The sequence below is a fragment of the Macrosteles quadrilineatus genome, unplaced genomic scaffold (genome assembly GCF_028750875.1).
Source record: "Macrosteles quadrilineatus isolate MER2022 unplaced genomic scaffold, UCM_ALF_1.0 Scaffold_15__1_contigs__length_3749704, whole genome shotgun sequence".
Classification (NCBI taxonomy): Eukaryota; Metazoa; Arthropoda; class Insecta; order Hemiptera; family Cicadellidae; genus Macrosteles; species Macrosteles quadrilineatus.
In genome coordinates this window covers 1,390,188-1,415,664 of record NW_026542608.1, presented here as the reverse complement: position 1 = coordinate 1,415,664, position 25,477 = coordinate 1,390,188, and the positions used below count along the sequence as shown (strand labels likewise).

The 25,477-nt window shown below is 38.4% G+C and overlaps 1 protein-coding gene across 1 annotated transcript in view; it reads left to right on the top strand.

Annotated features, from left to right (window-relative positions):
- The window catches only part of LOC129005077 (uncharacterized), a 189,426-nt gene that overhangs the window by 146,904 nt on the left and 17,045 nt on the right, over positions 1 to 25,477 (top strand). The window contains exons 5-6 of the mRNA XM_054433869.1: positions 4,773 to 5,041; positions 6,936 to 7,792. Of these exons, the coding sequence (XP_054289844.1) occupies positions 4,773 to 5,041; positions 6,936 to 7,792 (1,126 nt within the window). The remainder of the gene's footprint in view (positions 1 to 4,772; positions 5,042 to 6,935; positions 7,793 to 25,477) is intronic.

Sequence of the window (25,477 nt, the reverse complement as noted above, 5' to 3'; positions counted from 1 at the left end):
GAGTGGGGCGGATGTCGTTAGTGATAACAGCGAAGATGTGTTAGGTGATGTGCGGAGATGTAGTCGACTGGTTTACTGAAGATTTAAATGTGCGCCGTCTTGCTCCTACCGAATAGGCTATATCTTTCTTTTTATTTCTTTCTTATGAAATGGCTACCGTATAAAGTAGGTATTTTAAGCCAGAAAGTAAGAATGGAGATGAGTGTAGGATGTAGGATGAATGGCTTGATCTTGTAGTCTTGCTAGTGACTAAGGCAGACATATTCCTTAGACACAGCTGTTAATTAATAGCCCATACAGCTAATGGCAACTAAGGGACCTACAGTTTATAGTAGAATTAACGAATTGGTCTAATTATTGGGATTGTACTGCGGATAGTCGTAGTACTCACTATTGCAGACGTCAATCCACACCGGGAGTGTCACATCCACAGTGCATGCCTATAAATATCCACAATTTGTGACCTCCCAGTAGCTGGATTACAGGACGACACTACCGTCCCAGTCTAAAATACCTTCAAATTATCAACATGTGTCTTATAGAAAGATATGGTAGGAGATAACTAACATGTTAGAAAGTGAACCTTCGTACTTGGTGTGAGGAAATGTGGTCAACTTGCACACATTTTTCTCTAATCAATTTTTAATAAAATCTGTTTTTAAACCAGTGAAGTCTATGCAAGAGTCTTGGGTGAAGTGGCCCAACTTGGTGGCGTAGCTTGAGATGGTCGTTGATTTGGATATTAGTTTCTTATTTAAACCTATACAAACATTTCCATGTAGACTAAATTATTCTAAAACAAATGCAAAACCTATTTAAAAACCATAACAAATTGAAGCTGTAATAGCTTATTATTATTGTACAGACAAAACTGTAATTTTATTTATATAGATTAGGCATATTACCAGTTGAGATGGTGACACAACCTAGGTGTGTATTTGAATGAAGGATGAGTGTAGAATGAAGTTATATGCGTTGTGTAGCTTTGTTAGTGACTAAGACTGACTTTTTCTTTTGCTAGGACTATTATTAAAAGCCAAATGATCCAGGACAGCCTAGTCCAGTTTTGAACCATCAAAAATCGTCAAACTTTTCTCAGGATTGAATCAGCTCACGTGCAGTATTTATCTCGGACTAAAGATTCTATGCTATTGAAACTATTGATTATTATGACCTATACATGTTGTGGTTTGTTTGTTTGGTTTATTTGCCAAAGCAGTCTCAACACCTGTAAGCATCAACCAACCATTGTTTAACCGTAGATAATCCTGAGGATTTCGCCTGAATAAAAATACATGTTAACAATAACCTCATAACTAAGCTGGAAACATATTTTACGCCACACTACATTATTTTGATGAACTTTCCACGCAAGGATTTAGTCCAGAAAACAGCTGTTTGCCACCAGCTTATTCAAATGGGGTTTCATTGCGTAATACTGTTCTGCAATGAGTTTTACCGGACACCAATCAGCTGATTATACTGTATTTTCGTGGCAATTAGTGGTTATAAACAAAAACATAACCTCTCATGACTAGTGATTTTTAGTCCTTTAGTTGGTGGAAATATATAACGATTTGTACGGATTAAGTAGTATGGCGTAAACTATCGTACGTAACTCGTCCAAAATGTGTGTACCGGACTCGTATGGTAATCCCGTACTCGACTTCGTCTCGCACGGGAACGACCACACTCGTCCGGTAAACACTTATTTTCAGGACTAGTAACGTAATATACTATTTGCCTATATTAAAAAAGTAATACCCACTTAGTGAGTAGGGCCAAATGAAATGAGTCTGTTATCATAATAATGATATTAACAGGGTTAATAGTAATTGACTAGTAGAGTTGTTTTTTTTTTCTTTACTCGTTTAGTTTAATAAGTAGGGGTGCATGAACTAGCAATCTCAAGAAGTCAAGCGTTGCATAAATTCTTTGCGCGAAACGAAGCTTCTTCTAAAAACCACACCTAATGAGATAATTATGAATGATTTGATCGTTAGTGTTGACGCGACGTCGTGGCGGGGTTTTCGCTATGACGCGACAGTGAATAAAGCGTTATTTACAACCATCTTCTTGCTAGCCACTTAAAAACTCATCATCATAGCACACGATTACTGTTCATCCCTGAGCCACTAACTGCACGGTCCTTATCTTTATAGTGGCTTCCCTCAAGGCCGGATAAGTCTTCACTCATGTTTGTAATCAAAATCGTTAGTTTACTCCCTTGCTACTTATTTGTCGCCAAGAAACAACAATGGGTTAAGAATACATTTTACGAAACTATACATGCTCTCGTAGTATCTTTACAATAATACATGTGTAAAATGGTTTTTATTGAACACACGTTATTAGTTCAATAATTGCATAGCAGTAATATAAAATTGTAACAATATATGAAAGCGCCTAGCGGATTAAAAGTTTTACCAAACAATATAGTACAATTTCCACTAACATTATCTAACCTAAGACTTTCCATAGTTTTATAAGGTAGTCCTTTCCTTATAACTCATTTAACTCATTTTACATAGTGTTTTGTATTTTCGTGCATGGTCATTTTATTGTAAGGTCGATGAATAAAAATGCTTATGTATATCTATCTATCTATATATATATAAAAGGCAAAGCCCTCACTGACTGACTGACTGACTGACTGACTGACTGACTCACTCACTCACTCATCACTAATTCTCCCACTTCCCACTTACCTAGGAGGCTGAAATTTGGTACACTGATTCTTTAGGCATTAAATAGGAAAACTAAGTGGTTTTTATTCTGATCGGACTCTCGGGCTCCGCCCCAGTGGCTCTGGAGTTTCCCATGTTAACCTAATGAGTACTCATATTTAAATGGAATTAATGAATCATAACAGCTGTTTCAATTAAACAAGTTGGTTCTGTTCTATGATATTCAATAGCATTAAAGTTACAAGGATTACCAACAGAGTGCAGCACTATTATTTTTTTAAATATTTGACAACAGCTAATTTGAAACCAAAAGGTGAGTGAGCGTAGCGAACGAACTTCAACCCGGAGGCGAGGTAGCGTAGCGAACGAGCTAACCTGAAGGCAATTGAGCGCAGCGAACGAGCTCCAACCGTAAAGGTGAGTGAGCGTAGCGAACGAACTTCAACCAGGACGTGTGAGCGCAGCGAACGAGCTCCAACCTAAAGGTGAGTGAGCGTAGCGAACGAACTTCAACCAGGACGTGATTGGGCCATGCGAACGAGCTCAAGTATGAAGTTAAACGGGGCAAAGCCCGCGGGTACAGCTAGTTAAAGTATACAACTATAGGAAAATGTATCCATTACTAAGGCTAAACACTTACCCAGAAAATAATTGTATGAAACTATGTAAAGATTTGCTCTAGTGCTCTTTAAAACGGTTCAGAATTAATTTAACCAGGAATAAAAGAATTTATTTCATCCAGGAAACCCTTTGTAGGAGTTAATTACACCAGCTTTGTGCTCCGTCATTTTCTGTTACTAAAAGCTGAACAGCTTGAGCCTAGGTTAATTACAGCGATTTAAGAATTCTTCATGGGAAGCAACGAATATTTCCTTTATAATATAGAAATAACATTGTATAAAAATTATTCTTGATACTACCCTAGGTTAATTTATGATTAATCCACTATTACGCTATAAGCTATACGGTACAAACTTCTATATACATTTGCATGAGTCTCACGTGCAGAGATTTAAGTTATTTGCCGCTGAATCTCAGACTGCCAATTTCCAAAAACAACACATTTTGGAGGACAAGGCAACGCATTAAATATATAGAAGTTCGCGATGTTATTATGTCTTTTGAAATGCCAACATATTAAATCAATTATTGAACATTGTAGAATCATTTTATTTAATTTTTTATTTAGCCTTAGTATGCGTAACATGCAGCGGGAAATGATTTTTCTACAATTTAGTAAAATGCTATATTTTTGCTAGGTTCCTAAAATGGTTACATTGTATTTTAACCGTTTGGCAAATTTGAAAATTGATTTAAAATTTCATATTTGTAGTTTGGTATTGTTTACAATCTATTTAAAACTTGCAGTGAAATACAATGATAGTACCTTGTTGACCTCTCTAAGAGATCTTAAAAAAATATACAGATAGCTCGTTAACTAAACGCAAAATATATTTTCACATTTTTTACTTGGGATGTACACAAACGCCTCATATTTTGTACAATCAGTGGAATGCGTTGCATGAACGGCGATAATCAATGGACATTTTAGTCTTTCGAAACATCCAGTGAACAATCTCATTGCTTAATCAAACAAACCCTAATGGTCTAGTAAACACGTTGCTGGTTTTCATTCAATAAGTTGTATAAATATGTGTTGTGTTCACTAAATAGAAGTGCTTTTTAATCGTCCAGCTGTAATCAGTTGTAAAAGTAGGGTATTCTTAGTTATTGCCGAAAATGTAATCAGGACTTTTCAGATGGGCTTCAATAAACTGAAAGTAATATCTTTATTTACCAGCATTATTCTGATACAAAAAGTCTCAATACAACTAACTATATAAACTAACTAATGTTCATCTAGCCTAATACTAGACTAAATATGCTTTCATCTTTAAACATGTTTCCACTTTATTCTTAGTTTTGCAGGATGGAACTGGTTTTATGCTCTTGGGTTTCCCAGCGTTCATTGTGGGTCCATATACAATAGTATTTTCTCTAAATTAGGGGAGAGGTTTAATCCTCTTCAGTGTTTCATCTTAACCCAAAGGGGAGGTTACTTGAGCTAATCCCTACTTGTTACAGGTTGGAGCCGTCGGACCAATATTCGTCCTCGTCGTCGTCGTGTCGGTCTCCACTCATCTCTCCCCTCATCTTCAGCAACGCTCTCCATGTGGCGGTGGACCACGGGGCCGTGGAGGTAGCGAGGCTGTTGCTCAAGTATGGTCTGGAGCCGGACCAGGGGGGCAGAGTCCCTCCGGCACCTCCGTCACCACGCCGGCCCCAGCCACCCTCCCGGCCGTGTTCTCCACAGCCGCACATCCGCACTCCTTCGCCAAAGAAAATCAAGTCTGGTGAGGAAAACCAACCATGTAAATAAAAATAACTACTGGGACTGTAAGAAAATAACAAAAAATCTAAATCAACACCTCTGTGGATACATTAAAAGAAATAGTATCTTGTTAAATCTGTAAATCCATTTTAAAGTATATTTAATGTAGGTGACGTTTGAGTGCGATAATGACAACTAAATATTTTTTATAAGGATACTTTAATATTTTTTTTTAATTTTAGACTTTACTACCCAAAAACGTCATAAGTAAACTATTTCACTGGGTTGAAATACAGTATTTCCAAAGTTTACGAAATGTCAATAAACCAATGATAAAACCAAAAGTTCTCTACATAACCTGGGCGGAACCTACTGTAAAACTATATTGGCAATCAATGGCTAGACATGCTCCGTTATAAATTTATCATCAATTTCATCCTTGTAAATCATCTATCGATCTATCGATATAATTTTTAAAAAGTTTACGTTTTGTAACGCTTGATTGGGATGATGCCTGCTATTCTTTTACTGGTGTTTAAAACTTCGATAATAATTCGAAAGAACAGAGAGGTTTATTGCCTTAAAAATATACTAGAAGTGGTTGTGGTATTGAAATATTTATAAATAAAGAAACACCACCACCGTATAAAGAAGAAACATGTTGTACATATTTACGCATTATATAGGGTTACGACGAGAAGTCTACTTGCAGTAGCCAAAGTCAATGGTGGCAATGTGTTGTCACTATTGCAGTCCATTTAGCCTCGGAATGTAATGTGCTTTTGTGGGCTATACCGTTGAAAATGATAATTTGATTAAACTCATTATGTTATTGAGAGTCCCATTAGATGATAACAGTGTCTAGTGTAATTAACTGAATTAAGATAATAGACGTATACGTTTTGTTTTGCTTAATAACTGCAAACAATTAATTAATTGAAACTTTGCAATACAATTTTACGATATGATAACCTAAAAACTGTTGTTTAATATTCCCATGATTGATAACAAGGTAATTTTAATAATGAGCCCTGGTACTGTAATTTTACAAATAATTAATTGGCAAATTTTGTTAATTACGATTTGCATGGATAAAAACTAGAACTAACCTGAACAGTCTCTTCTAACTATTTTAAGGCTAATTGGTTTGAAAGGAGATACAAATAATAGGGTATAGGGGCATTTGAACATAACAAATATATCCAAAATATTACAGTATAATAAGTCTCTTAAATCAATTAAATGATAGAATTTTCCTTGCCTTAGGAAATGTATAATGTAGCATAATACACATATTGTGCAAATAGTAGTAGACTATATTTATATAAGTAGCTATCCCTAGGACTAAGTAAACACAACCCCCCCCCCCCCCCCCCCGTTTTAAATAGGACTACATACCGTAAGATTCTACGATTATGCCTCCTGAAATAAAATATCAATTATGCCAATAGTTCTGCATCATATTGAGTCATTGTACCGTTGCTAGTACGGACTTTTAAAAATTACTTAATTAAGGAGAGTACTTTGCTTGATTACAGGTTATTAGTTGTAATGAATGGTAAACACGCACTTGACTTTTACACTTGAATAACATGTAAACTGAAGTTCATAAAAAGGATAAACGTGGTGTGAATTGTCTAAAACATAATTGTGCCATATTAAATGAATTCTTCATTTATATGTTATCTGACTACAATAATACACCATTCCTCAAAACAAATTAAATTAGAATAATTTTGTTTATATAAAATGATGTATAACTGTTTAAAGGTCTTAACTGACGAGGTAGCTGTTTACGTACAAGACACCAGACAAAATCGTGATTAGTTATGAATGATTTGTAATAAAACTGGTTATAGTTAAAAACATTTGTTAGACTATTATATAAGTCTAAGAAAAATTATTATCTCTTACAGAATCTTCTACCAAAGATGATGCACAGCCCTTGACAGAACTGTCTCCCCAAAAGTTTCTCAAACCTGAGCTTCTTCCGTCCACTCCGACCGCAGCTACCCCCGTCCGTCGGGTCAGCTGGATCTCCCCCTCGTCACCTACGGACATGAGCAAGAAGCGGAGAGCTACCACCAAGTCCTTACCTCGTCAGAGATCCTTCTCTTTGGAGCACAACAACCAGCTTCTAGGACCTGGCGGATCGTGGACGACGGAAAGAAGAAGTGTATCACTTAAGTCCAGCCCCCTCATCTCCCCTAGACCACCAGATGCTGACGCATCCCCGGCCAAGGTCAAGGCTATAATTCCAGAAAGGAGTATATTCGCTGAGCTGAGAAGAAGCAGTGAAATTTTTAAAAGTATACTGCTGAATCTGTCAATGAAAGACGCGGAGCAGCAAGCTTTAGAAGACGAAGAAAATAAGGCCACTCCAACAGAGCACCAAATCGACGTAGAAACGCTTTTAGCGGCTCACGAACAGAGAAAGCTCGCCACATATCAAACAGAGAGTGGGTTTTCAAGCACTTCTTCGTCATCCCTTTCTTCCCCGTCGAGGTCGTCACGCAGCTCCCTGAGTAGTCCTGATGAGGATGACGACGGTGACGAAGTCCTGGGGATAGGCTCTCCTACAGTCGTTGGTGGGAAGGAAGGCCCTTTACTGAAGGTCAACCCCAACATCGAGGCTGACAAGGTAGCGGGGTGGATGGAGACCTACACTCGACAGTACCTGTTCACCCTCCCCGCTCTGTTCCTCGCCGTCATCAGAGGCAACGCCACCCTCGTGTACTTGCTGCTCAAGTATGGCGCCTCCGTCAACTTTCAGGTAACCATGCACCCTCTCGATCTTATATTTCAGCTTTTTCAATATAAAAACCATATTTTAATAAAAAGATACGTACATTGTTCCAAAACATACCACTATTTCTCAGGTGCATTATATTTACCGGTATGTGATTATTGTTTTAACAGCGTTGTTCATAATGGATTTACAATAACTATGTCAAAACCATTTAAACCGCTACTATGTGGTCTAATTTTTGGCTACGTTCAATCAAAAGAAGTAAAATCATTAAGTGACATGGTTTCACCGAAACAATGTATAAAAATAGTTTTATATACGTAATAACCATTTAACACAAAAGCTATCCTATCTTAGTCGTAACCAGTAGTTTCAAAGTTGTACAACGCCAACGCCGGTGAAGGTAAGTGAAGGAGAAGCTATACACTGCGTAATTAGCGAACAGTTTGAGCTGTCAGATTACACGTATTGTTAACACGGTTATTGTGTCTTAACACGAGCACAACAACCACTTTACTGTACCTTAGTGCAATTCAGTAACTTACATTAGCAGTATTTTAAATTTATTTTGTTGTTATTGATGTAGCGTTTATTTATAAAACTTGAATTATATTTTTGTAATCTTAGAATCAACCTATCTACCTACCAAGCTATAAAGAATCTAGACACTGTCACATTTAGCTTAATATCAATTAAATAGCCATAGCCGTGATAGCTGGAATATCATAGTAGTACGTCTATGACACCACGTGCCCACGTGCACCACGTGTTGGCACTGTGTTCTTAACACAGTGTTAATCCCTTCGTTCAAAGTCAAATTAAAAATCATTGATATTACCAATTGACTAGCCTTAACCACATTGTCTCTATTCAATCTACGGTTTTAATTGTCACTAACGGTAAAGATCAATAAATCTTGAAAAATATAAGACAAATTACAAAAAACGTACAGTAAACCGCAGTGTTAAAAAGATGGCCTAATTAATCTTTCTGTTTACGTTTACTAAAGAAATAACAGTATTTTTACACGAGTAAATATGTGTATTTTGGCATATTTCTTTATAAATGCAGGTTAAGCGTAATGAAGGGCCATGAAACTACAACTTCACCTGTCAAAATAAAAGATTTGTAATTCGTATAATTTAATTTATTTTAAAAGTTCGTCAACTTATAAGCTGGTGAAATATAGGAAATATAAGATTACTACACAACTAATCTCTTGTAAGCTCTTATAATAAATTAGACCTTAATAAGAGATTAATGTCTAGTTTAACATTGCTTCAGTAAGTTCAAACATGGTCGCTGGTTCAAACCGACCGGTACATTCATATCATAGAAACAAGGAGCGAAACTAGACTAACACAATATCTTCCACCATTACATAGAATTGAGGTATAATAAAATATTCCACTGCACAAAATATATTTCATAAAATTTGGCAGAAACCACAAAAATTACAAGAAAATTCTAAAATAAAGAAACATTAACAAGACAAATATTCTGACATTGCTGAACACGGAACGCTCTCTGCTGCCTAAGCGTTTCCGATTTTGCAGGTTAAAATATTCTAGTGATTCAGCTCCATTTACTTTATCACTGTTTGCACTAGTTTTCTGAATCAAATAAAACCTGGTTACTTTCTATTTCCTATCATTACATATATAATATGTTTACTATATACTGTAGCATTTAATTTGTATTGTTTTATGTCATTTTATTAAGAATAAGAATAAGAAATTTATTGACCATTAAGTAAATACATTGTTTACAATAGATCTCGTCAAATTAGTCTAAACAAATGTCAGGCTTTAAAACTAATACCATTGACTATATAAAGTCAATGCTAATACTATTTTCTATTTAAAGCTATGTAGGATGACAGCATATTCAAATAACTATTTCAGAATTTAAAAACTCATCAATCTGGTACATTGGGTTTTCTAGGAGCCATTTATACAGAATTTCAAAGAATACCTTATCACTAGTAATATCTACAACGTAGTTTGGCAGTTTATTGTAAAGCTTTAAGCCCAGAGTGTGATGATACTTTTGTGTTCCTGTCAATCTACATCTAGATATGTCAATTTTATTCCTAAACCTAGTAAAGTGATCATGAACATCAGTCCTAGACATATTTTTATCAAAGAAAACATGAATCAAACATCAATTAGCAAAAAGAATCAATATTTTTTCTCACTAGCCTTATAACTTCATAAATGTAAAGATTGATCACAGTCAAAATCCCTGTTTGCACAAACAAAGGCCTACAATGTGCCGGGAAAGATGAACCAGTTATAAGTGTAACTGTTTTTTCTGTAATATCAAGACATCATCGATACCAATGCCATTACCCCAGACAACCAAACCATACCTCAATATACTTTCAAAGAATGCATAATAAGCCATATTTAAATTAACATCAGGTAACATTTGTCTTAACTTACACAATAAACATATTACTCTTGGTAATTTTTTACAAACTAATTCAATATGATTCTTCCATGACAATTTACAATCAATAGAAATTCCCAACAGTGTTACATTACTTTCCAGGTTTTGATTTGATCTATATAAAAAAAAAAAAGTATTTTGTCTTATATCAAAATTATAAATTATTGTACATTATATTTACTGCACTATAATGGGATTTAATAAACTGTTAGTATAATTTGTTTACTCATAATTTTACACAGTGCGTTAGTGTTGTTAAGTTGTTTATATGTTAGGAATTGTTTTTAGCGAGTAATGTAAAGTATAATGTAAAAAATAGACGAACCTCGAGCCGAGAGTCGCGGAGACTAGTGGCTGCAAGCCGTAAGATATAGTTTTCGGTTTTCAAAATTGGCTTCCAAGGAGTGGAGTGGCTGGATAAACTGAGGACCGGTATAACCGAGGATGAAAATTAGGGGTCTTATTGCAGTTACAATAAATATATGTAAAAAAACAACCCCGAGTCTCATTCGATTTAGAATATTCAAAACAAAATGGCCAAGCAACAAAATATCTACATAATTTGCAAAAAGAACGTTTGCAATCCTGCATGGTGATTTATAGATATAAATGAAATGGATTAAAAGGAATGAAAATAATTAATTTCATTGATTATTTCATTAATAATTTCATTATTGGTTAGGTCTACCACTATTTTACACTTTAATTACTTTTATGTTGTTTGCTCGCGTAACATTGATAAAATAAGAATTAGTACAGTAAAAATAAATGAAAAATTCCATAAACCTAAAACAAATTAGTACAAGCAAGAAATTTGGTACAGATGTTGGCTGTGTCTTTCTATTGAACTTCCCCTAACATTCTGCTAAAATCAAAGCTGTGCTACGGCCGCCATCTTGTAAAATGGCGACATATTTCAATATTTTTGCCTACAGCTGTTTATAGTATAATCTAGGATTTCACACATTACATGGAAAAATGTAATTTTAAATCAAATACTGTATAGAAACAACAAGTATTTAAAAACAATTTTTTTAAACATTTTTAAACTTTGCAATTTTTCAAAGGCTATATGATTGACAAATGTCGAATTTAGAAATATTTTTTACCTTACGAATATTGAAAACTGTATATTCTTGAATTTCCAAAATATACGGAGTAGGATTGTTGGTCCCTTCATAATATGAGCAACATAGTACCGGGTGTCCAAAACCACCCGTACACCCCTTTTAAAACGATGGAAACCTTTTCTTACAAACAAAAAAATAATACAGAACTAGCTAAATTTGGCACGGTCTACCAAATGGTGATAATTTCAAACCCAAAATCACACCGGAAGTGGCTTTTTCAGACCGGAAGTTGACTTTTTTAAATGTAAACTACCAATTTTGATTACAGAATCGGATTCTTCGTTGAAAAATACATAACTTTTGTCTAAAACATTTTTTGAAAAAACTTGTTTTCTACCTCTAATGCCCCATTAAAGTCAATAATTTTTGGTCATTCATCCGTCAAAGTTACTCGAAACAATAATACAGAAAAACAATCAACAAAGATTACATAAAGACATATGAATAATAGAATCAGCTGTTTATTTTAAACACCTTAGCAATTGAGTAACAGCTGGTCTACACATTGCTAAGTTTAATTTTTTTATAATTTATTGTTACATATGACTCCTTAAATGTAAAAACAAATGATTTATTTTAAAAATAAAATGAAATTAAGCAATGGGTAGACCAGCTTTAACTCAATTGTTAGGTGTTTACAATGAACAGCTGATACTATTTATCACATGTCTTTATGTAATATTTGTTATTTGTTTTTCTCTATTATTGTTTCGAGTAACTTTGACGGATGAATGACCAAAAATTATTGACTTTAATGGGGCATTAGAGGGAGAAAACAAGTTTTTTCAAAAAATGTTTTAGACAAAAGTTATGTATTTTTCAACGTAGAATGCGATTTTGTAATCAAAATTTGTAGTTTACATTTAAAAATGTCAACTTCCGGTCTGAAAAAGCCACTTCCGGTTTGATTTTGGATTTGAAATTATCACCATTTGGTAGACCGTGCCAATTTAGCTAGTTCTGTATTATTTTTTGTTTGTAAGAAATGGTTTCCATCGTTTTGAAAGGGGTGTACGGGTGGTTTTGGACACCCGTATATTATTATGCTAATAAATCCTATGCATAATATGATAATCTAAATTGCCAAGCTAATATTTTTATTTTTATTTTTCGTATACCATGTATATTTTGGATTTTATTTACGTTAATAATAGACTATTTATCGATACAATAACAAATGTTCACCCTCTACATTGTATTTGTAAATCTCGTTCCTCGAGTCTTAAAAGCTCCGAAGAAGGCTTTTAAACGTTTTAACGTTTGTATAACTATATGTTGGTACTGAAATGTGTTCCAGTTGTTTCAACGAAAAAGAACAATAAAGTACTCCAGAGAGCTTTAGTTCAACAATATAACATTTAACGTTTATTTAGCTAAATACAGAGACTGAACTGGAACACTGCTAAGACATTTAAAAAATTGCTTGTGAGAGTTATAATTTTACTTTACAATGTACGAAAGCGACCCTAAATTTATCACCATGTCATGCCGTGGAAGATCTCATACATTTATGTAACCGATGTTTCTTGTAAAACCTTTTTAAACACTAAAACATTATAATACCTCAGTCACAGCTAACCTGCAGACTAAGAGAATTTTAATTTGCCTGGTTGGATTTTCATTAAAATGTATTCTTAAAATAGTAAATTTATTCCCTGTTTAAATAACAGCAAGTTTATTATTATTTATTTATTTATTATTATATAACATCCTTAGGTGTGTTGCTACAGGGAAGACAATGTAGTGTTTCTCTTTTTTATAAACATGTTTATGTGAAAATAGCTTAGCATAAAATACATATATTTTCCAACATTTATCAGTTTATGTCCTTAACATTAATTTAATTTTAATTTTAACATTTTTAACATCGTGGAAATGTGAAATTTACAGATATTTTTTAGGATTATCACGTAACTATTAGATCTACAACGATGCTTTGATATTTTTAATTAAGCGTTTTTAGGTCTGCATAATAGATTAGTACAATTGTAATATTTCATGCATATTTTGAGGACCAAAAATGGGAAACCCCAATTTTACCCCATAAAATCTCCATACAACCCCGTTACCATAGTCCAATCACGGTGGTTCGAGAACTCGTTCGAATAAACAGTTTTAAATATTTGTAACAAACTTGATTAAAATTATATAATGTTTACTTGAGCTATCGAGCTAACAGATAAATATATATTATATTTATGAGTATAAACAGATGGTGCTTGGGCCCATGGGGACATTTATCATTTATTTCCCCGTGCGGTACCGGGTTAGAATAGCACCGCAGCCTTCTCGGGCTTGTCGTAAGAGGCGACTAAAAGGGTGACCGACGAACTCACTGGGAGTCCCTGGGAGTGCCCCTGTTGTGTTGCAGGGGTTGATGTGTGCTCTGCACTGCCGATGGGTTTTATCAGTGGGTCGTGAGAAACCAGCCACTTCGGTCCTTGGTCAGGGAGTGCGGCATGGATGCAGAGGTCGGGCTCTGCATTGCGACGGGCGACCCCCGGCATGTCAGGTATCCGGTGCTGGGCAAACGGAGGTCGGGCTCCGGGGAACCGGGGTAGGGGTTTTTGGTCCCCGAGGGTATACCCGTTCCTGACTGATTCCGGGCAGCTCCTTGCCGCACGATGCGCTGGAGAAAACACGATGAGTTTTAATAAAAATCCTACAAACACATCATTGAATAGGAGCTCAAATGAGCAAAATGAAGCGTCTGAAGTGGAGCAGAACCCCTTTGATCGAAGCTCCAAGCTTAAGAGGTCGCCACCACCGAAGAACGTAAGGACATCTCCGCCACCTGCACCTTTCAAGTGCTCTACGTTCCCCCCGTTAGGATCCCTTTCGGCAAGTGGAGCTGGAAACGGTCCAGGAAATGTTGGCGATGTAGATGTCGAACTGGCATTGCCGGGAACTGTTGTAGGGATGCCGAAGGAAACCTTCACAGCGACGTCGCGGTCGGAAAGCTCTGAGATAGTAACATTGAAACCCGGCTCCGTGACATGGAAAAGACGATTAAGGCTATGCTGGACACCTTCCGGACCCAGAGAGCCGTAAACCAAGTGGTAAAAAATGGAATGGCAAAATTAGAGGATGACCTTGGCTTCGTCTTTGCCTGCCGTCTGGTAAGCAAGGCGACCATGGAAAAGATTGCCGAAAAGGTGGTGTCCCTGCCCGATGAAAGAGCGCTGCCTTCTAAAAAACGTCGGAGGCCTTCCACATTGGAGAGTCCTCCAAAAAGAGAAGAAGGCGTCCAGACCAAAAAGACCACGGTAAAGGCCAAGGCGACTCAGACGGACCTCTCGTCTGCTGTGCCCAACGGTACGTCGTTTTCGGACGTAGCTGCATCTCGAGCGAGGCGCCAACTGGCACAGCAACCCACGACCCCTCTTCAGGGAAGTTCCCGAAAGGGGTCAGTGGTGGAGACACCTGGGGCTGTTTGGGAAAAACGCCTTTCCAAAAAGGAGAAGAGGCAATTGAGGCGGGCGGAGGTCGCCTCCATGAAAAATGAGGCAGTGAAGGCACAGCCAACTGGCGTGGCCCAAACTGGGCCCGGTTCGGTGCCTGCACCTAAAAGGTTGCGGCCAAAAAATCCCTTGATGGAGGCAATCATTGTCAAACCCTCAGGGGGGAGATCTTTTGCCGAGGTCTTGGGTGCAATCAAGGCCAATGCTAAGCCAGAGCAGACCGATACGGTTGTACGGTCGATTAGACAAACCCGGGGCGGGGACGTTCTCCTTGAACTGGGTAGGTCGAAAGACAAAGCAGCCTTTACTGCCGAACTGAAGGCAGCTGTCGAAGGCCAGGGCACCGTCCGTTCTCTTGAGCCAAAGACATCAGTCGAGGTTCGAGACATTTATTGTGTGTCGACGGAGGCTGATGTTGTGGAAGCCCTGAAGAAAGCTATCCCCGAGCTTGGTGGGCAAACGGCTTTTCTGAAGGTGTGGCTCACAAAACCGAATAGGAGCCAGCAGCGGATGGCGGTCGCCGAAATGGCAGACGCACATGCCAATAAGGTGCTGGCACTCCAACATCTGAGAGTCGGCTGGGTCAACTGCAGGCTCAGACGGAGAGTGGAAGTAAAGAGGTGTTTTAAATGCCTCTGTTTCGGCCATTCCTCCCGAAACTGCAAGGGACCCGACCGAAGCAAGAACTGCCTTCGGTGCGGGGAGGTTGGTCACATCCGTAAGGACTGCCAAGTCGAGTCCTGTTTTCTTTGCAAAGAAAATGGGCTCGCTGAAAAACACTTGAAGCATATAGCTGGGTCTGGACAGTGCAGTGCATTTAAATCTGCACTACAACAAGCGAAAGCCCTCCCACGAAGATAAGAATCCTTCAATGCAATCTTGAGCGATCCAGGACGGCTGACGCACTTCTATGTCAGTTTGCCCTAGAACACGATGTCGACGCGCTTTTAGTCAGCGAACAGTACCAGTACCGTGATAGGGACCCAGCTTTTTGGTTCCCTGATAGTCTTGGTACTGCTGCAATCTGGGCGCGTAATGCAGCTACAGTACAAGTACGGGGTCACGCGAAGGGCCGAGGTTTCGTTTGGGTTCGGTGCCGGGATGTCACTTACTTTAGTGTCTACCTCACTCCCAATGAGGCCATCCGTGACTTTCGTGAGAAGATAGACCGCCTGGAAGAGAGCGTGCGCAATACCACAGGACACGTCGTCGTGGGTGGGGATTTTAATGCTAGGGCTGTTTAGTGGGGAATGACCCTCACAAATTCCCGGGGCAAGTACATTCTGGACTTTGCTGCCAGAGCCGGACTCGTTGTCGTCAACGAGGGCAACACGCCAACTTTCCGGCGCCTGGGATGCGGGGAACGATCCCAGACATTACCCTTGCATCTGAGTCTCTTTTGCCAAGGATCAGAGCCTGGAGAGTCCTGGAGGATTACACGGCCAGTGACCACCAGTACATAATTTTTGACGTCCTGGATGGTCATCAGAGACAAGTGGCAGCGTTTCGTCAAGTGCCCGTTCGATGGAACATTAAAAAACTGGACGTGGCAAAATTCAATGGAGCCATCCTACGAAGAACGCCGGTGGTTCATCCTGCAACTGGCGTGCCTCACGCAGAGGCGTTAGTTGCATCCACGATGAAACTGATTGTCTCGGCCTGCGATGAGTCTATGCCTCGCAAGAGATACCGGTGCAATAAGCGTCCTGTGTACTGGTGGACTGCCGAGATTGCGGAATTGCGTCGAGCGGCATTGAGGGCCAGAAGACTTGCTACCAGGGCTAGAGAACCCCTAGACAGACGGCGTAAGTCGGATGCTTATAGGGTGGCTAGGAGGTATCTTCGTCGAGCCATCAATCGGAGTAAACGCAGTTGCTGGGATAAATTAAGGGACGATGTTGATTCCAACCCGTGGGGCCTGGGTTACAAACTTGTAACCAAGAAACTTGGAACCCGCTCTCCACCTTCCGTCATGGACAGGTTCACTATGGAGAGGATAGTCGAGTCCCTTTTCCCGGTTCATGCGTTGCGCCCACTGCGGGATTATGGAAGGGTGGACGACGTCCCACTTTTCAGCCCTGAAGAGCTGGTGGCGGCCGTCATATCCCTGAAGAACAACAAGGCTCCTGGTCCCGATGGGGTGCCCGGTGAAGTCCTCAAGAAGGTTTTGACTACCAACCCCTTGATCCTTTTGAGCATGTATAACGCCTGCCTGGTTGAAGGGGTTTTCCCCTTGTGCTGGAAGACAGCTAGGCTTGTGCTTGTTGGGAAGGGCAAGGGAGACCCAGATCTGCCATCCTCTTACAGACCTCTGTGTATGTTGGATACGGCTGGCAAAGTCCTCGAGAAATTGATCCGTTCCCGGCTAAATTCAGCCGTTGTCGCTGCGGGGGACCCCTCCCCTCGTCAGTATGGATTCAGGATGGGGCGATCAACGATTGATGCGATTGAGGAGGTGAAGCAAGCCGTGATGAGAGCTGAGGATTTTACCCACTACGCAGGGTTGTGCTGCTCGTAACGCTCGATGTGCGAAATGCATTTAATTCGGCGAGGTGGTGCGATATGCTGGATGCTCTGGAGAACACCTTCCACGTGCCGGCATACCTCATGCGCATCATAGAGGATTATCTCCGGTTTCGCCTCCTAACGTATGACACTGCGGAGGGCCCGCGGACGATGAGTGTCACTTCTGGTGCTGCCCAAGGTTCCATACTCGGCCCAGACCTCTGGAACGTCGCTTATGACAGCCTTCTGAGGTCTGAAATGCCTGAGGAAACAGTCTTGGTTGGGTACGCAGACGACGTTGCAGCTTTGATAGCTGCACGTAGCGTTGAGCTGGCTCAGCTAAAGCTAAACCGAGTTATGCGTACCATAAACGCATGGATGGCAGACCACGGTCTCTCGCTTGCTCTGAGCAAAACCGAGATCGTGATTTTGACAAAAAAACGGATTGACACCATCGTGCCGTTGAGGGTGGGAGCCGTCGAGGTTCAAACTGTTCGTTCTGCCAAGTATCTTGGTGTCATGGTAGACAGCAAGCTTAGCTGGCGGGATCAGATCTTCCGTACAGCGGACAAGGCCGCTAGGGTGGTTTCTTCTCTTAGCCGGTTGATGGCCAATGTCGGAGGGCCTCGGTCCAGTCGTAGAAGGCTGTTAATGTCTTCGGTCCAGTCCGTACTCTTGTACGGTGCGGAGGTGTGGGCAGACGCACTAAATAAGGAGGCATACAGGATGCGGCTCGCCCGAGTGCAGCGTCAGGCAGCACTGAGGGTAGCATCTGCCTACCGAACAGTGTCCGAGCCCGCCATCCTGGTGATTGCTGGAGTCATCCCCGTCAAACTTTTGGCGGCGGAGAGAAAGGCAATTTACCGGCGCCGTGGGGAGGACGAGGCACGAACAGAGGAACGCACCCGCACCTACCAGCTGTGGCAGGAGGGCTGGGAACAGGAGACACGGGGACTCTGGACCAGGCGACTGATACAGCAAGTCCAACCTTGGGTTGATCGGCGGTACGGAGAGGTGGACTTCTAACTCACCCAATTTCTGACGGGACACGGCTTTTTCCGGTCGTACCTGTTCAGGATGGGCAAAGCCGTGTCACCCGACTGCATATACTGCCCAGGCATTCTCGATGACGTGGAACATACATTTTTCCACTGCCAGCGCTGGGAAAGGCCCCGCCTGGAAGCTCAACAATTAATAGGACTGCTGTCGGTGGACACGGTCATACCGATTATGACGGAGGGTGAGGACAATTGGACCTGTGTGTCACATTATATCCAGGGTATTCTCCGCGCCAAGAAGATCGACCTTGACCGGGATGTGGTTGTAGGTCATTAAGAATCGAAATGCCAGAAACGGTGCGAGCCCTGAGGGCTTAGGTCACATGTTGGCCTGACTTGAAGTAATGTGACAAACAATTCCAGGTCTGTGTCCAACAGAGTAGAGGGGGTTTTTTAGTGAGTAGTCTGACAATTTTCAGGAGTCTCACACTACAGGCTGGCTACCTGTGTGCGTAAAAGCATTTTCCCTCCTCTCCCTAAAAAAAAAAAAAAAATGGGGACATTTAAACAAAAAAGTCAATCGGACCCGGGTTCGGGTTTTCCCATTAGACCTATGGTAGCAATATTTTTTACAACCTAGTATATCCTTGCGAAACCGTATTTCAGCAATAATAAATGTTTGAACCTTATCGGCCATCAAACTTTTTCACGCGATTGGATGAAAGGCCAAAGCGAACTTTTACAAAGAAATCCGTTTATTGGATACAGAAATTCATCAACCTTTTTAGCTGCATTACTTTCGAATACAAATTCCAACTATTTCAAGTCAAAGGCTCATAAAGTCTTGTATTTATTTATTAATCAACATTTGTCATGCTATTTGTGTTTAGCTTAGAGTCCCAACTTTTATTACTTTGGTTATTCAGGGGGGAAATAATCAATAGAAATTTTCATTTTTAATTATGCGTATTGCATTTATTTATTAATCAACATTTGTCATGCTATTTGTGTTTAACTTAGAGACCCAATTTTTATTATTTTGGTTATTCAGGGGGAAATAATCATTAGAAAACTTTATTTTTGATTATAGTAGTTTACAGTAACATTAACTTTTACCACAGTATACTAACTTTTATTTCACTAATGCTGTCTAGAATCTATTGATTAATAGGCAAGCATGTTTCTTTAAAACCTTTCAGGGAAAATCTACGCATACAGTTAGAAAGATATTTTCCTGTAGATGGGCAGAATCCCTCTATAAATTAAAATAGGCTCAAAAATAAAAACAAAAATTAATTTAAAATTTCAAAAAATTAAAATGTGCCTTGCCATGCTGGCGACGAATTAACAACGCAATATAAACAGAAAATATAATCGAATTAAAAAATGCCATTCACATGTATACTTATAAACTGTATACTGCATGAAATGCACTGCAAACCACGTTGACCCTACATTAATAATATTTTTTTGGTGGTATTTTTACAAGCTGTAAAGCAATCATCATCTAAAATATAAAATCAAAAAGCTCTCCTTGGTGGTAAGTCAGATTTAGCATTGATTGTGTGTTGTGAGATATGTCCGATTATTATATACTTACTTTTTGTTTAGTGAAATTTCGATATTTTTTTATTTGTTTATTTTAACTTTGAGCTATAGGAAACACTTCTAGCACAGACAATATATTCCATATTGTATATGTATATGTTGATGTATAAATACATTAACAATATCTTATCTCGCTGATTTTTTTCACGGGCGTTACCCGTGGGTTTGAGAGATACATTACGGTATATGGGGCAGGCCACACTAGAGTAAAAACGTCCGTGAACGCGTTTGTCAGTCTCGCTGGTTTTACCGCTGGAATTGCACGTGTATTCTCTACTAACATTCCACGGGCGTTGCACGTAAAACTAGTCGCGGGGCATTGCGGCTTATGGGAGTGAACACACTCATCTTATCTCGCTGAATTTTTCCACGGACGTTTCTAGTTTTAACCTGGATGATTTAGTACGTGGAGGGGGGGAGGTGGAACACGGACACGGACGATTTTTATTGCCAGTGTGGCATGCTCTATCAGTCTCACTGGATTACCCAAAAAACCTATCTCGTAAGACGAGTGTGGCCACGGTCAAACTGTTTCACGTGCGTCGTACGTGAAAACGGAAAAACAGTCTCGCCGGTTGAAAGTTACAAGTGTGGCCCCGGCCTAAAGCAGGCTATGCAAAAGCCCCCAAGCTGTTGATCATCGTACAGCCAGTATCCTAAAAACTATAATTAGAGTAAGAGGTCATCTATAAAGAACTAAAAACCCATCCTAACTGACTTAGAAATACTGTAATTGGGTTAACAAAAAATACAAAAGTAGAAATCAACAGTTTGTTGTAATCTGCATGTTTACTGATGTAATAAGTGAACAAAATTAGTTTAAAACATAAACCTCATAACGGTTACAACGTTTTCGTTGTAACTTTATTATCGTTGCAAAGAAGGTGATATCTTGGATGTGAGTGGAAAAGTTGAAGACGTGCTCTCTTGAGTTAGAATTGTCAAAGTTTTTGTCAAAGGCTGTGCAACACAAACTCGAAAAACTAATGGGTTTAGTCGCCGCTCTTCCTTATCAGCTGATGATTACTTTACTAAGGTATGATTCTAAAATAACATTACTGTGTTCGGCACCCTCATAGAACGAATGGATTTCTATGTGGCACAACAAACATGTATGAAGTTTATTTATTTATTTTATATTTATTTTACAACAACAATGCTACAACACGGCATAAACATTATAGCATTAAGCATGCAAATAAATGTGTACAAGAGTAATGAAAATACAATATAAATATAATTAGGGAAAAACGTCCGTCTTCACTAGTGGCAGTATAAAAACAATATTTTTCAAAATATAAACATAAGAATGACAGTATAATAACGAAATAAATTACAACAACAATACCCTTTACTAACTAAAATATTACTGATGGTTATGAATCAAACATAAAAAAATATTTTACAAGATACAAAACTACTAAAGTTTTGTCAACGACGATTTGTATGACAATTCATATACATTAAAATTATTATATTGTATAACATATACAATATGATAATTATAACATAATACATATAACTCATAAGTAAGTGGTATTTGCAAAAAGTACAATTAACACTGATAAGAAAGTTTAGAAACCTTGTACAGAACATGAATGAATTGTTCTAATAAATACCATGTTGTTGTGACAACTGGGTGCGAACATACGACAACAGTAGGCCTACTGTGTCTTCCTTTGCAGACTGAGATAAACATATGGGATTTTTATTTATATCTAAGAACATTTTTTATGTTTGGTAATAAAAAAAACACTATTTACTACTAATAGTTATCGAAAATGAACGTACCATCAAAGGGGTAGCGGATTTTTATCCCCCTGGAATTTTACACCCTGGGCAAACGTGACGTCACAAACCAGGGGGTAAAATTCCGGCCGCGAACTTTTGAGTTTTACGACATCAGCTCGATAGATTAAACGCGGAATTAAACATATATTTTCACGGTTGTGAATTTAATCAGAACACATCAAAGTATTAAAACTTAAAGTGTACGGCCCGGATTTTTACCCCCGGAATTTTACCCCCGGAATTTCACCCCCGGAATTTTACCCCCCGGATTTTTACCCCTGGAATTTTACCCCCGGAATTTTACCCCCCCTACCGGAATTTTACCCCCTCGCCAGATAGGCCTATATAAATTAGTGAGAATGATTAATTATCTTCATTCTGTTTTAATTTAATAGTAAATATTTTATTATTAAGTAGCCTATATTAATGTATTTGTAAAATTAACTAATCGAACAGGTTTTTAAATTTAATTTTGATATTCTAGTATTAGGATTCGATTTTTGAAGCCAACATTTAATTAATATGACGTATAAACAATCAACTGAATGATAATTGTTTCGAACATTTCTTTACAAAATAAATAAATAAAGATAGGCTACTAAATAATTACATGTTTACGATTAATTAAAAACAGAAATAAGAAAATCAATCATTCAATTTCTATAATCGGCCAGGGGGTAAAGTTCCGGGGGGTAAAAATTCGGGGGTAAAAATCCGGGGGAAAATCCGGGGGTAAAATTCTGGGTGGTAAAAATCCGGGGGTGAAATTCCGGGGGTAAAATTCCGGGGGTAAAAATCCGGGGGTAAAAATCCGGCCCGTACATCTTCAGTTGTCTAAACGGGGTAGCGGATTTTTATCCCCCTGGAATTTTACCCCCTGGGCAAACGTGACGTCACAAACCAGGGGGTAAAATTCCGGCCGTGAACTTTTGAGTTTCGCGACATCAGCTCGATGGATTAAACACGGAATTAAACATACAGGGTGGTAAAAAAGTCCCTGGACAGTTAAATATTTTAAAAAATAATGAAGATAGAGCTACAATACTTGGTACAAAGTTACAGGGCATAAAACTCTATTTTAACACATATTCAGTGATCCAATAACTCTTCAGGGGGACGGCCCACAAGGAGTCGGAAGAAAATCTTGAACAAAAGCATAGGTCAATATGCACATCAAATTAAAGGTCTTTTTTAGTAGAATACAATGCCACAAACCGCACTTCATAAGGTTGATCCTGCGCAAAATGACAGTTGTTCACAGATTAATTTAATTAACATTGCTATTATACGCTTTCTCCTCAGGGGGCACAGCCCTAGGAATCGGAAGAAAATTGTTAACGTAAAAATAGGTCGATATGCACATCAAATTAAAGGTCTTCACTTGTAGATAACGATGCCGCAAATTCAAGCTAAAAAAAATGCCTGAGTAAAAAATGGCAGTCGTTCAAAGATTCAAAATGGCGGATTCGAGAAATCTTTGAACATCTGCCATTTTGCGCTGGATCAACCTTTTGAAGTGCGGTTTCGGCATTGTATTCTACTAAAAAAGACCTTTAATTTGATGTGCATACTGACCTATGCTTCCATTTAAGATTTTCTTCCGACTCCTTGTGGGCCGTCCCCCTGAAGAGTTATTGGATCACTGAATATGTGTTAAAATAGAGTTTTATGCCTTGTAACTTTGTACCAAGTATTGTAGCTCTATCTTCATTATTTTTTTAAATATTTAACTGTCCAGGGACTTTTTTACCACCCTGTATATTTTCACGGTTGTGAATTTAATCAGAACACATCAAATTATAAAAACCTAGAATGTACGGCCCGGACTTTTACCCCCGGAATTTTACCCCCCGGATTTTTACCCCCGGAATTTTACCTCCGGAATTTTACCCCCTGGCCAGATATATAAATTAGTAGAATGATTATTAATTATCTTCATTCAGTTTTTATTTAATAGTAAACATTTTATTATTAAGTAGCTCTCTTTAATTTATTTGTATCATTAACTAATCGAACAGGTTTTAATTTTTAATTTTGAGATTCGAGTATCAGGATTCGATCTTTAAAGCCAACTGTTGGTTAGTATGATCAAAATAAAACAGCGAATTCTGTTTACTTAGTTGAGATTACAAAATAAATAAATAAAGATAGGCTACTAAATAACGAAATGTTTACAATTAATTAAAAACATAAATAAGAAAATCAATCATTCAATTTCTAAAATGGGCTAGGGGGTAAAATTCCGGGGGGTAAAAATCCGGGGGTAAAATTCCGGGGGTAAAAATCCGGGGGTAAAAATCCGGCCCGTACATCTTCAGTTGTCTAAACGCTAGTTATATGGACAGGGGGTAAAATTCCGGTTTTTATCGCTAATCTAATTAATCACGCTCTAGCTATTTTCATTAGACTTCCAAATCCGCGGGGGTGAAATTCCAGCCGCGAACAAACTTTTGGCCACTCAGTCTACTACGTCATAGTGACGTCAGCTTTGCCCAGGGGGTAAAATTCCAGGGGGATAAAATTTCGGCATCCCCTATCAAGTACGTTTTAAAAGTCTGTGTATGTTAAAAGAGTATCGTTATATTAACGTGTAGGCCTACATTATTCTTCTAATAAATTACCTCAAAATATACAAACTGAGAAAATGAAGTTACAAAGTTGTTCTGCGCTCTGTTGTGCGAAACTATTAAACTAAAATATGCATAATCTGTGTTAAATACTGACATTTATTATCATTTAGATAAATTAGGAGCTTAACGACTGAAGGGTGGCAAATGTTGCCAAAGTTAATGAGATGAAACGGAGAACATCGGCTTACCACCCCGACATGACTTATCCCCTCCTCTGCCCCCGCTCAAACCTCTAACCCCCCCCCCCTTCCAATCTCCTACTACCAACTGCTCCCTTAATATTCCCATCCCAACCACACTATATTCGAAATGTCATCCTCTATCACATTACTAGTTTCGATTAAAATATGTTTCCTCGTCATATTAATTACATTTCTTGTCAAATACCTTTTAGTTCTATTTGAATTGCAATTCAGGTATTTCATTATTGCTGTGGGCAAGTGACTCTTTTCAACACGAGCTCAATTATAAATTAAAGGAAAAATTTAAACTGGTCCAAAAGACCCATTTTTTAGTTGAATCACTATAATTATATTCATCTTACACTACTATTTTCATGCCAAAAACACCAATTTACAAGTTTTCTCCTGAAATTAATCCAATCTTGTTTTCAGTTATGTTATAAAAAAAAGTGATGACCTAGACTTCAGTTGACTATATTTCACCTTAAAAAGAGAAATTTAGCTAGGCTGTTTTCTCTGTAGTATGACGTAGTAATGTAGAAATTATTTTTTTTAAGTAGTCTATGCTTTCCCGAGAGTTATTTTTCATTTTAAAATTGTTCGAAAAAATATGGTTTAGTTTGCCTGTCAATGGTCAAGCATTATCAGCATTTATCTGTTGAGAAGGTATCGATCAGCTACCAGTAAAGTTTATCTGAGATAGTGGACCATACGGTTATGTATTCGAAGCTGATTATAAGAAATGTATCAGTATAGAATAAAGTCACATGTTTTATTAAATTTATTATTGAATTAGACCATCGCTTCTATAAAAAGCTCAGATTCTTTTCTGCTTTTTACCAGGTTGGTAAACTGTCAAATACAAACAACACTGCGATCGGTTCCTTGTCATAAAAAAGCTTCAGACCCTTTAAGCTGAAACATGTAACGATGACACAGGGTATTTTTTATGT